Source organism: Betta splendens, chromosome 7 (assembly GCF_900634795.4).
Source record: "Betta splendens chromosome 7, fBetSpl5.4, whole genome shotgun sequence".
Lineage (NCBI taxonomy): Eukaryota > Metazoa > Chordata > Actinopteri > Anabantiformes > Osphronemidae > Betta > Betta splendens.
Window position 1 is genome coordinate 13,419,895 of NC_040887.2, and position 12,454 is coordinate 13,432,348.

A 12,454-nucleotide genomic window follows, 5' to 3' on the forward strand; every position below is an offset into this window, starting at 1 on the left:
AAAATCAGCCTCCAGTGGAGCAGATAGAAACCAGATAGTCTGGAAAATTGAATGATCATAGCGGAGGGACGGAGGGACAGAGTGAGGGCTCGGCAATAACAGCTGGCTGACAGCTCACGAGCACGTTCGGTCACCAGCTGTTCTGGCCTCTGGCACGATGTCGACAGCGCTTGTAGCATCGAGAGCTATTTTGTTATAAGACGTTTCAGCTCCGCGGCTTCGTCAGGGTCTGATAAAAGCCAGAAAGCAGAAAGCAGATACATGTAGGGGAAAACGTCCACTATGTGCCGCAAACGTTAATCAACACACGCTTTGGGAAAGTCGCTGATTGTGTAACTGTCCTAGATTTTTCCCCATTTCCAATTTCCAGTGATTTCCAATTGTTCTCCTCCTCGTTTCTGTAAAATTTTAACAGTTAAATCTCGTCGTAGTTTGGACGCGTGTGTGATGTTCCCCACAGCAGCTGTAAAGGAAAACACAGAATGTTTAAAAGTCTCCACTGATGCAAGTCACTCCAAGACAGAAGCTAAATATTTCACGGCAGCAAACTGAAAACATCAGCGTTTCGTTGATGTGTGGGTGCATTTAATGTGAAAAGCATAAAAATCAAAGCGTAAATGCTCGTCTCACGCAATCCGAGTGATGAGTTAGAAGAGTGAACCATGGAGTCACGCTTCTGACATGGAATCACATTCAGCAACGTGGTTCAGCAGCAAGGAGGGGGGGGGGCACTACTGTTAAAAACGTCTCTGACTAACCCAAGAGGAACCTGTGGAAGGGTCAAAGGTCAAAGTGTTAAGGAGAGACAGAACGAGGATGAATTAGAGACGCCATCAGACGGGTCACAGATGAGGTGTGACTAAGAATAGAAGATCATCTGATGTCCAGAGTGTTCAGACACTAACACGTACAGATTCCCACAATAAGATATTAATCAGGTGACTCCTCAGCTCAGATTTTACAGCACGAGGGCCTCTCGTCAGTACTGTACATATTTATTCTTACTCGATGGATCTCAAAATGGATTGGTTGTTTTTTTTACAGCCACGTAGCCGATGTTTGTTTCACCTAATCATTTTTCGGGTTTTAAGTCATGTTCTGTTTCACTCGAGTGCTCACGCAGCGCTTGTTTTCATCCAATGGATCGATGGTCTCCTTTTACCTTACCGGGGAGACGGGTTTGTTGTTTCTTGTCATGTACAGCGATGAGTCAATAGTTTTGAAGATATTTTCCCACAGCGGTGGAATCTAAACTTTTACACAAGAAGCGAGACACTCTGTGGTCCTGTTATTGATGTTGGTGTTGTTGTCGTTGTTGACCTTGTTTAATATGCAGACCTTGAATCCGGTTTGGCAGATCAGATTAGGGTTTGTTCTAAGGTGAGCGTTCATCATTCTCAGCGCACTCATCACTGTCCCCTAACCTGCCCCGGAAATAATGAGTCTCCTTTTCATATTCAAACAGTGCCACAGAGACAACACTAATAGTCTATTATCGTGCTCGGCATTGCTATGCAGGAGGTGCATCGGCGGCAGACCGAGGGCCAGAGGCGGTACGTGGGGGAAGAGATGACAGGAGCAATAACAAAACCGACAAATGCTTAGGAAAACGGAAAAGACGGCGAAGATTGGGGAAATATGTTAAGTACAGTGGGGTGAACACAACCAGGAGCAGCCTTCGCTTTACAGAGTCCAGCCACGCCTCCCCGTCTGAGGAGAAAAGAGGAGCCCAAGAAAACCTCATTAACAAACATTAAAGCAGCGAGACGGGAACCGAGCGAAGGGAAAGTGAAGGGAAATGCCACGAAGTTAAAGTGCGCACGTAATAAACGCATCTGCATCTTGAGCGGCGACGACTGAATGTGCTTGACCCGTAACCTCGCTGTCCCTGATCATAACATCTAGCGGCGCATAAACAAGGGAGAAAATCAATTAGCATTTACATACGAATGCCTTCGGGGCCGGGTTTCGAGTGCGTGACTCAGTGAATGTTAATAAAGGATGTCATCGAGTCCTGGATTTCGGTGTTAGTGTTTAATTCTCGCTGCCCTCCAGGTCGTGAAGGAGGCGCTAATGTTATTATTATTCTTCCAGACTCGATCTCCAGCTGAAGTTACTCCTTCCTTTCTTCGCTTTTCCTCTAAACAGAGATACTGAAGCTTTGAACCATCAATCACTTCACTGGCCTCGCTCACTTCAACTAGTTTAGAGATTATTAGTGTCCAGCAGTTTATTTAACTTATTTAGCTGCATCTACTCTCCACATTCAAGACACATAATTATTCTAATATACATTAATCAGTATGTGCAACAGTAAATAATTAACATTTCATGAGAGATGTTTAAAATTATGTCTAATTGCTTTAGAGAAAATTTGCCTTCATCTATAACCCGGGGTTTACTTTAAATAATTTAGTATAATAATTTGGAATAACAATTTATTTCATATGCATCTATTTTTGTCACACAAACACAATATTGGCTAAACTCAATGGACCTTAAAGTAAAGTCAGTGACTTTAGGGGGACCAGCTGCACAAACTAATGCCTTTTCACTCTTAACTTTAATTTAACACATTAGTCGATTTTGCCAAAACCTTCTGCACTAGATAATGTTCCTATTTTAAATGCATGTTGCATCTTTTTATCAGTTCAAATGTCCAAGAGGTTTAGTCAATTCACCACTAAAAACACACAGACAGGCAGAGGGCATTTTAAGGTCAGCTAACGGTGAGAGCAGTCGTTAAAGGCTCCGTCTGCGATGATCAGTCTCCTTCCTCGCTGACTAAAACAGGCCTATAAACAAGTCAACCAAGGGGGAGTGACTCAGAAACCATATAGCACCATAGGCACCAGGCTGCACCACAACACTGTGACCTCTCTGCTCACTCACACATTACACGCGCGCATGTCTGAAAGAGGCGGAATAATACATAGCCACAAATAAAGAGGAGGGAAGTGTTCAGCGATGTGTCTGTCAATGAGCCGACTGGGGACAAAAAAGCAGCAACAGAGCCAGAGCAAATCAAGTGAAGCAGGATATGCTAATGTAATGTTCCATCAGCCGCTCTGCATCACTTTATTAGCCTGCTGATAGCAGTAAACACCAGAGAGAGAGAGAGAGAGAGAGAGACGCTCGAGGGGCCTGCAGGTGAGTGTGTAACAGCTGGGGCGTGTGTGTGTGTGTGTGTGTGTGTGTGTGTGTGTGTGTGTGTGTGTGTGTGTGTGTGTGTGTGTGTGTGTGTGTGCGTGCGTGCGTGCGTGCTGTCGTGATAAACCATCGCAGGCATCGTAATTTGTCAAACTGTAGAAACAATGATGTGCGTCACACAGAGACACAAAAGCCACAAAAGCCACACACGACCCGAGCCCTCCGTCCTCTCGTGCCCACGCTGTATAAACCCAAGGACACGCCTCTATAAATGGCCTGAGTGGACGAGTGTGGGGGAGCGAGAAGGTCACACAGAGTGTGAGGTGAAGGCACGGAGCGCTGCCGTCGGCCCGGTGACGGTGACGCTACAGGAGAAAACGGGCCCGTCGGGTCGGAGCGTCCGCCAAGCCGGAAAATGTGCTCCTCGTCCCACAAGGTCTCTAGAATTTAAATACCCCAGGGGTTGGGGTTCCGCATCCCATCGTGCCAACGCTCTTCTCTGTCTTTGTTCAGGTGGTGAGGAGGGCTTTCTTCCCGCGCTGTGACCCTTTTTAACCCTCAGGTTCTTGCAGTAGTGGCCGTTGGTAACCGCATGCAGCAGGTTCTCCTCAAACTGAACCCAAAACTGCCGCATCACCGCTCCTGCGCCTGTGACTGGCCGCTGCCTCTCCTCCTCCCCCTCCACCTGCATCCCTCTCGCTCGTCTCCCCCCCTAAGCACGATGTGCCGCGTCAGCGCGTTTTCCGGCGCCGGGCGCTTGTTTGCGCGGGGCTTCGCCTGTAATCACCCTCTCCGTGAGCTCCTAATGAAAGCCTCGGCAGGGCTCCGGGCGTTTACGCGGCGCCGGAGCCTCCGGGCTTCTAAAACAAGCCGCCCCAGATGCAGCGTTGACGAGTCAGCGCCTCGCGTTGAAGCCCTGAAGCCGTGCTGGGTCAGCGCGCCACAGGGACAGTGATCAGAGCGTTTGGACCTGGAGGCGTTTCCTTGTGAAGGACAGCAGCACTCTCAGACCCACTTAAGTCGTTACATGTCATCAGAGTGTCATTTGCTCCCGACGGGCTGTCGTCCACTCTCTCGCCTTCCTCTGACTCCTACATTTCCTGAGCTCGATTAGACATGAAGGATGTTGCTGAATGTGGAGTGTTTTTCATGCTCTGGAGTCAACAAGTCTTGGCTCTAATGCTCGGGAGCCTTTTGCTATAGTTATTTCCTTCTTAGGCAACATTAAAGGTATAAACGGTTTAAAATAATTACCATAATATATATTTCTATGTCTCCATCATCCCACGGTCTATAAAATCAAATGATAAGTTTTACTAAATAATACCGGCCCTGCACTTGAGTCCGACCCGTTTTGTATCTTCTGTCACGTCTGCCCAGACATGGCGACTGTGTCTGTCACTTCCTGGAGGACAATCGGAGTCTCTCCGCTTCGCGGATCTCCACTTCCAGCCTTCCAGCTCCGCAACGTCGGGTGTCTCCTGACATTTCAGTGCAGTCAGAACCCGCGTGCTGTGAACTAGTTCTGCCTGCAGCCCAAACTAAATGTTACAGCACTATGATGCATTAATATTAAAGCTGCTTTGTGCGTTTCCAGGTAGTTTTCTTCAGGGCTTGTTGCTTAGCTGCACTGGATCAGGTCCTTCATCTGAATGGATATTAAACTCAGAGGTCACGCTAGGTCCTAAGTGACTCATCACCCACTGACACCTGGAACGGGAATCAAACGAGACTCAAAAGTGAAAGTAAAACCTGAGGACGGGGTGAACAGCGTTGTCTCGCCCGCACACAGTTTTAATGAAGCTCGGCACGTAACCAAACCAGAGCGAACGCACCCACGCACATTCACAACCATCACACACAATACAAATAGATACCAGGGCTAAGGATCTCAAAGATGAGTCATCAGGTCTGTGGACTCCGTTAAACAGAAAGCTCAATTCATTAAAAGATTGTTGCTTTGGAAGTTAATCCAAGCATAATTAGATTTCCTGAAAAGCTGCTGGCTGATCCAGTGTTTTCAGGAAGGAGTCAGGAGTGACTGATACGCTTCTTGTTCTATTTAAAGCAGGTGGTTTCTGGAAAGAACATGTTTCGTCTCTCAAGGAAAACATGGTTTGAAAAGAAATGACTCTGTATGGAAGGTGTTCTGAACATGGCTCCCTTTCACACCACCGGTTTAACGTTTCATAAACAGGACCTGAGAGGAACACGTCCAAACAGCAAAGCTCCGATTAAAAAAAAAACAAAAAAAACGTGTCTCTCCGTCTGAGTTTCCCACCGGCTTGATTCACAGAAAGCAAAAAAGAAACTGCCGAGGAACGTTTTAATGTCCCGTTGTGTTCGCTATCGCTGCTTTACCTTGTTAACACAGAGATGCAGAGACAGACTCTGAATCTGCATCAGTGTTTACATAAGAGAGCCGTAAACCCTTCAAAGGCTCCTCTCATCCCTCCTCCGAGGAGTTTTGTGATTTTAATGGGTCCTGCAAAATAGATATTTCCACTGTTGTTCGCCAATAATGAGACACAATATGTGAAACTCTACCCACATTAAAAACAGAAATGAGGATCCACTCTCGCGGATCCATTACTTCACATCCAGTATTCCTAAGAACGTTCTCCCCACTGCTGAATCCATGGCAGGACCGAACGGCGGCGTATTATCACATCACAGAGGAACATCACAGCGTTCCCGTTTGTAGCGGAGTGGAGCCGACTCTTGCATAATGCATTTGGAAGTTCCAGGAGGCCGGAAACCAGGTCAGCGCAGGTTGTTGAAGAAACGCGAGCACCCGCTGGAAAACAGAGCGAGCGCCCGCGTTTCACCGAGTTCCTGCGACGTGGGGCGACCGCCGCTCTGCGTTAATAAGGAACATTTAGAAAGGCGTTTTCTCCCTCTCATGGTTGTGGGGTTTGTTTGTAACGGACTTCACACCCTTTAATCCCAGAGGACACTCTTCTCCACCCTTTGAAGTCGTGACAGCGGGTCTTTATCCTGGAAGACGTGTGCAGTGACACACTTCATACCTTTCAGGAGCTTGGCAGCTCTGCAGAGCGCTTATTTTTCACTCCGGCTGCGCGTGAGCCGCCGACAGTCACAGACTGTTGACGGAGGAGGGGTCAAAGGTCACCGCTTACAGACTGAAGGGAAATGGAAACTATAATTCCGGGCCCAGTAGGAGTTTGACACTTTTAAGTCAGAGCAACTTTTAAAAAGTAGAGACTGAAACTTAGCTGCGTATGTTAATGCCACAGTAGGCTTTCACACTTCTAATGAAGTAACAGTGAACAGTGAAGGAACACGAGCAAAGAAAACAAGGATGCATTTTCCTATTGGCTGTGCTTAGAGCAGATCCGTTATTGAAGTAAACGAGGTGGGAGCGGGAAGACGACATGAAAGGGCAGACTCCAAACTCAAATCCCAAACTCAAAGGAAAATAGAATGGGAGCAGAAGGACGGGAGGGTTCTGTGACACACAGCTGTATTTAGGATTAATGATGAAAGGTGAAAAGACAGAAAGAGGGAAGCGGAGGATAAGAGGCGGAAAATCCACAGCGCCAGCAACAAAAGGCGCCGATATTTGTGGACAAGAACGCGGTCTGAAATGCGCCGTCGCTGAAACACGCGGCTTCGCATGACACACGCCAAGACATTTACATGTACTCGGCTCTAAAAACAAACACGGCGGTGACACGCACACTTGTTGCCAGGCAACAGCAATGCTCGCTTGATCAGTCGACTCTAAAATGTAGAGCAAGTCAGCGTGCGGGAGAGGAGAGGAAGAGGAGAGGAGGAGGAGGAGGAGGAAGAGGGAGGCTTTGGCTCCAGGGTTGAAGAGCACGCCAAGAAATGTCATCATCAGACCGCCATCTGAAAGTCAGACATAAACACTGGGCCGCCTTTCTTCGCAGATTGTGGTTCTAGCGAACGGGAGAAAACGGGGCCAAACAAGCGAGCGGTTCAGGTGAAACCGCCACCGCAGTTATTTTGTGTTGTGCTACATGAAAGCGCTTTCCTCCCCTCATTAGCTGTGGCCATTAAGTCGCGCTCAGGTCGTGATTAGCTCCAGGTCCCCGCACTCGCACAGCGCCCCGCTACACAATTAACGGGTCCAGACCCGCACTCGAAATCACCACCACCTCAGCGCCTCTCGCACCCTGACGCTCGGGCCGCGAGCGAGAGGTCGAATGAATGAAGTTAAACGCGATGAAACAACACTAAGGGTGCAAAGGTGTCTGACAACCCGTCTTGGTCCGTTGCTGCAGGATGTCTGTTATCGGGCAGACGAGTGGGCGTTAACTTCTCATAGGAACGGAAGCAACGGAGGCTCAGGCTGAGATCCCACTGCACTGTGCTGCATTCAAATGTATGTGGAGGAACCATGTGATCATTTGGGTTTAAAGGCCTTAGGTTCAAAGGGTGTTTTCCTTCAGGGCAGATCCAACAGAACCTGCTCATTTCACTCAGATGGGACAGTAACTGTGTTCTACTGTAAACTGGAGGGAACCTGAAAGCATCAGCTAAAATGCATGAAATTACAAATTTAAGGAAATGAATGTGGAGAATGCAGCAGCGCTAAGACAGAAAGCGCCTCGTGCCTTATTAAACATTCTAACATCTAGGTTCGCTGTTGGTGTTGCTAAGAGGGAGAACCGCCCTCAGATCGTCTCCTTCTTCTGCACTCACTGAATACCAGCGTCTGAGCTGCAGATGTGCAGCCTTTCTCTAATGGAGCGTTTTTCCTCTAATGAGCGCGACAGGCTCCACTTAAGTTACCGCTTTAACCGCAGGGCTCAACGGCGATGTCTCTGGACTGAAGTCCCGTCACTTAAAGTTCTCTTTGCAAAAAAAAACAAAAGCAGCGCTGGACTGCAGTTTACTGTCGGTCAAAGACCCTCATGGTTCAAATACAGTATCCAAAGATACACGTCCCAGAAGTGCTCCCTCGTTTTGTCTCAATTACCTTCAAAGGTCGCAGCGAAGCCTCGATTTATCACGTCAAACACGGGGAACTGCACAGAAGGAGCACTTTAACTAGTTTACGTCTCCTTCAGGCTCCCTGGGGACTTTTTGGCTTCAGATATGTGGAGTGTGCTCCACTCTTTAATAGCGTGTGATCTTTTACTCGTCAGACGAACCGCACACGCCTGGGAATAAAACCTAAAAGTCTGGTGAGGTAAAAACAAAAAAAGAGTCGCTTCCACACAAGCTACGTTTGACCTTCTCTTAAAGCAGCCACACTAACAGGGACACACGCATGCATCTACATAATCAGGATCTCGTGTTTTGATGCAACGGTTACTGAACCTAAGCAGCCGCTTCACGTGAGCTGCTCGGACTTTAAGAGACTGGAACCCGCTCAGCGAGTGTTTGAATGACAAGCAACAAGCTCTCATCCAAGAAAAGCACCCCGATTAAACACCGTTTTAAGGATCCAGGTGCGGAGAAGTCCTGCGTTTGATGAGATTACGCACAAACGTGAGAAGAGGCAGCAGAAACACAGACGACAACAAATCCCTCCCACCGACCTTTCTCCACGGTGGTGACGCCCATGGACGTCTGCCCCAGGCTGGCCTTGGCCTCCCACTTGCCCTCGTCCGGGTGGTACATCTCCACGGACGCCAGCGGCGTCTGCTGCTGGTTCATGCCGCCCAGCACCATCACCTGCCCGCCCAGCGCCACGGCCGAGGCCCCGGCCCGCGCCGTGGGCAGCGGCGGCAGCTGGCTCCACGTCTGGCTCTCCACGTCCAGCACCTCCGCGCTGTCCAGGGGCGCGCCGGTCTCGCTGCAGCCGCCCAGCACGTAGAGCAGGCCCTCGTGGTGGACGGGGGTGCAGTAGACGCGGCGCTGGGACATGGGGGGGAACCGCTCCCAGTAGAGGGACTTCACAGGGCTCACCGCCATCTCCTGCACGGGCATGTCTCCGCGGCCGACAGGAGGGGGCACAGCATCACACGCGGTGCCGGGGAGGGCGGGCGGAGTGAGGGGGGGGGGTCACACTGAGAGGAGAATAACAGGCGAACCTGACTCCCGGCGTCCACACGGGGGAAGATACAGGGGAGGATGAAAGCAAAGCGGGGGGGGGGGGGGGGGGGGGGGAGGAAGCAAATCAGTGAACAGAAAAGGGTAAGAGAAAGGGGGAGAGGACGAGGAGAGAGTCTAAGTCGCGCCTCGGCCAGATGTCACGACTCCCTGTCTATTCCAATGTTTTATTCATCTGCTGTTGGTGTTTGTGAGCAGTGGAGCCATCTGCCCTTCAGTCGCAGGCGCTCCGTTCTCCTCAGCACCCGTCTCTGCTTCGCTGCATCCCACCCACAGTTCCCAGCTCCAATATATCCCTGGGGAAGGAAAAAAAACACAATCCAGAGGAAGGTGCAGCCGCGGCTGAGAAGCTGATCCCACAAAAAGTCCAAATGGAGAAAAAATAGAACGGAGAAGACGAGATTACAGCAGATCAGAGATCAGAGACGCCGTCGAAGCGACGATCCAACCCAAAGCTTCAACGGGAGGGAGACTTGACTCCTCCAAGCGAAGGCTAGCAGCTCCACGGTGACACAGCCCAGCAGAAAAAAGCCCTCTAATCACCAGCCAAAGTAGCTAAGTGAGCGCTCTACGGGGGAGCGATGACTGCAGGACGTTCTGGCATTTTACGAAGGCTGTTCTTCCACTAATTAAACGGGAACGTCTCATCTCACGACCCGCTGGCGGCGGCAGCGTCGGTCCCCTGGCGAAGCCGAACCTGGAAGAGAAGACGAGACAGGATCAGACGAGGAGGCCGTCGTGTTGAGACAAAGCGGACAAACCTTCATCCTGATATTGATCGTCAAAACGTAGCTGATTTCAGAACATTTCATCCCCTTAAGCTCTGGCACCGACTCTGGCTCAGAGTCAGTGAATGATTTTCAAAATGTCAGTGAATGCATCATTGTTCACATACGATGACATTTGATACAGACAGGCGTCACAAACTCTTTAGTTCCGCTGTTACAAGCTGTTAATCACTCCACACCTGATTTACCCCCCCCCCCCCAACACCACCACCTCCAGCCTGAGGCTCCCATCCAGTGTGTTAGCTGGACCTTCACAATGACAGATGAATAGTCTCTTTTCACATAATGTGGGAATTATCCCCAAATCCTGATTAACGGCTCATCAATAATTTTAAATTTTCAATTTGCCACCATAATCCCTGGTGGGCTTCTATCGCTCCCGCTGCTGCAGAACCGGCGCTCCTGTCCCATCAGAGCCACAGTCACGCCGCTGAAGGCCACCAGGAGGCGCAGCGTGGGGCGACAGCAGGCAACGCAGTGACATTCAGTCAGGTGGGCTGAATGCCCCCCCCCAACTGTCCTCAGCCACACAATGGAGAAATGACTATAGCTATAACTAACTGCTAATAATTCATGAGGCCTCAGTCCTCATCCCAATTAGTGGCCTGAGCCCTGTGGACACAGTGGCCTTTCAAACTGAGAGGGAAAAGGTGCAGAGGTCAGCGGATGCCTACATATGTATGAATGTGCAGATGTGCAGCATTTGCATATGACGGTACAGAAGGAATCGATACACGAAGGTGAAAGAAGGCAGCATCGAAATGTCCATCTGTCCTTTAATGTATCATACAGTAAGTATCAACAAACGTCATGAGGCTGAGGACGTTCACCTGCAGCAAATTAGATGTTATTTAAAGATTCTTCTCCTTGAGGGCATCTTTTAAATCTCTGTGATGCGTTCAGGCTCCAGATCTGACACACAAGGACGGAGGGAGATTAGGTGCAGCTTAAGTTACCATAGTTTCATATATAATAAACCCAGCACGACAGGCTGGGTTTATTATAGTTACATAATATGAGTCTGTCAGATGTGGCAAACTCAAAATTATGCAAATGTGTTTGATTTAGTTCACAGTTCATTACTGGAAAATATGTCTTTCACCTCCTGCTCTGTCTCTCCTCACTGACGCTTGGTTACTTTTAGGTCGACAAATTAAGAATTCATAAATGACCTGTGTTTGAATGAGTTTAGGCTCCTTCTTCTCATTTAATAAGCTAATTGAGCAGTGTTTTAATAACTCCAGTACACATCGTCCTACCGATCCTGCTGTTGTTTACACGCTCCGGCTATTATGTGTGAATGGTGCTGTGCTGTGTCAGTGTACATGGCAGATGACTGAGAGTCCCTGAGGGGCTTTGTCCCTACCAGCAACATGCTGACAGCCTAATACAGTGAGCAGACAACACAGCCACGGCTAAATACAGGGAAGCCAACGCCGGATGGAAGGAAGCGGAGGGCGTTCGCAGCAGTAGGCCTCGCTTTCCTGCAGTCAGGAGAGGGACTCGCTGCTTCTGCCGAGATGAGAAAGTCACGCAGCGGAGGCTGGTGATGAAAAAGACGAGTAGAAGCAAGTTGACACATCTGGGACCGAAGGAAACAGACGTGGATGTGTACGAATTAAATAAAAGAAATGAAAGGTCGGGTCAACTGATGTGATAATGCTGCAATAAGCGAATTTTCCTTGATGCAATCCATATTTAATACACGATGCTACTGTCTCTATGCGATGACTGACGTATATGTTATACGTTATTGGCACTTCAAGACTGAATAAAGCTCTCAGGAGATGCTGAACAGGCCCCATGAGAAGCACACGACTGCTGGTGGGGAGATAATGGCTGATTATAATTGCTTAAAATCCACAACGCCCCCAGTGGTTCGATGGATTCGACAGACATCTGCACTCGCTCGTTTCCTCCCATTCACGTCCTTCACTTCCCGTTCATCCAGCTCCCTGCGCCTTTTTAGCCGCCAACGAAGCAGCGTGTCCCAAGATGAGCGACGTTCTAATATCATTCTCACTCTCCCGTCACTTTCACTTCAGGCCTGGAATCTGTTTTCGTGCAGCGAGCTTCTGATAAACAGGACTCGCCGCTCAGACATCCTTGGGAAACAAAGTCCGTTGACTCACGCCAGCGGATCCCGTCTCTGAAGAGGATGTGCGCGAACCTCTCGAGGCATCTTGTGTAACAGAAAGGTCAAATATGTTTATGTTTCGCTTCCCACAGCTCTGGAGAGCCGGAGAGCGTCTCCGTCTCCGTGCAGAAGCTGTGAAGCGCACGGAGACGGCAGCCGCTCCGCTGCCAATGCTTCCACGGCCTTTTTCATTTCCTCTCAGCTGTTCCATCGACGCCCTGTTCTATCACACAGATGCAATGAGTTGAGGGCCAAGTCCCAGTCCTGCAGATACAGCCTGAAAGTTTGATGCCGCTCGTCGTGCATAATTGAAATTATACGCGCGTTCCCAGCT

General features: G+C 49.3%; 1 protein-coding gene across 1 annotated transcript in view; it reads right to left on the reverse strand.

The window, feature by feature from the left end:
- Positions 1 to 12,454, reverse strand: part of LOC114859452 (kelch domain-containing protein 8B-like) — a 67,988-nt gene that overhangs the window by 45,380 nt on the left and 10,154 nt on the right. Inside the window, exon 3 of the mRNA XM_029157608.3 lies at positions 8,682 to 9,892. Coding sequence (XP_029013441.1) covers positions 8,682 to 9,072 — 391 coding nt within the window. The 5' untranslated portion in view covers positions 9,073 to 9,892. The remainder of the gene's footprint in view (positions 1 to 8,681; positions 9,893 to 12,454) is intronic.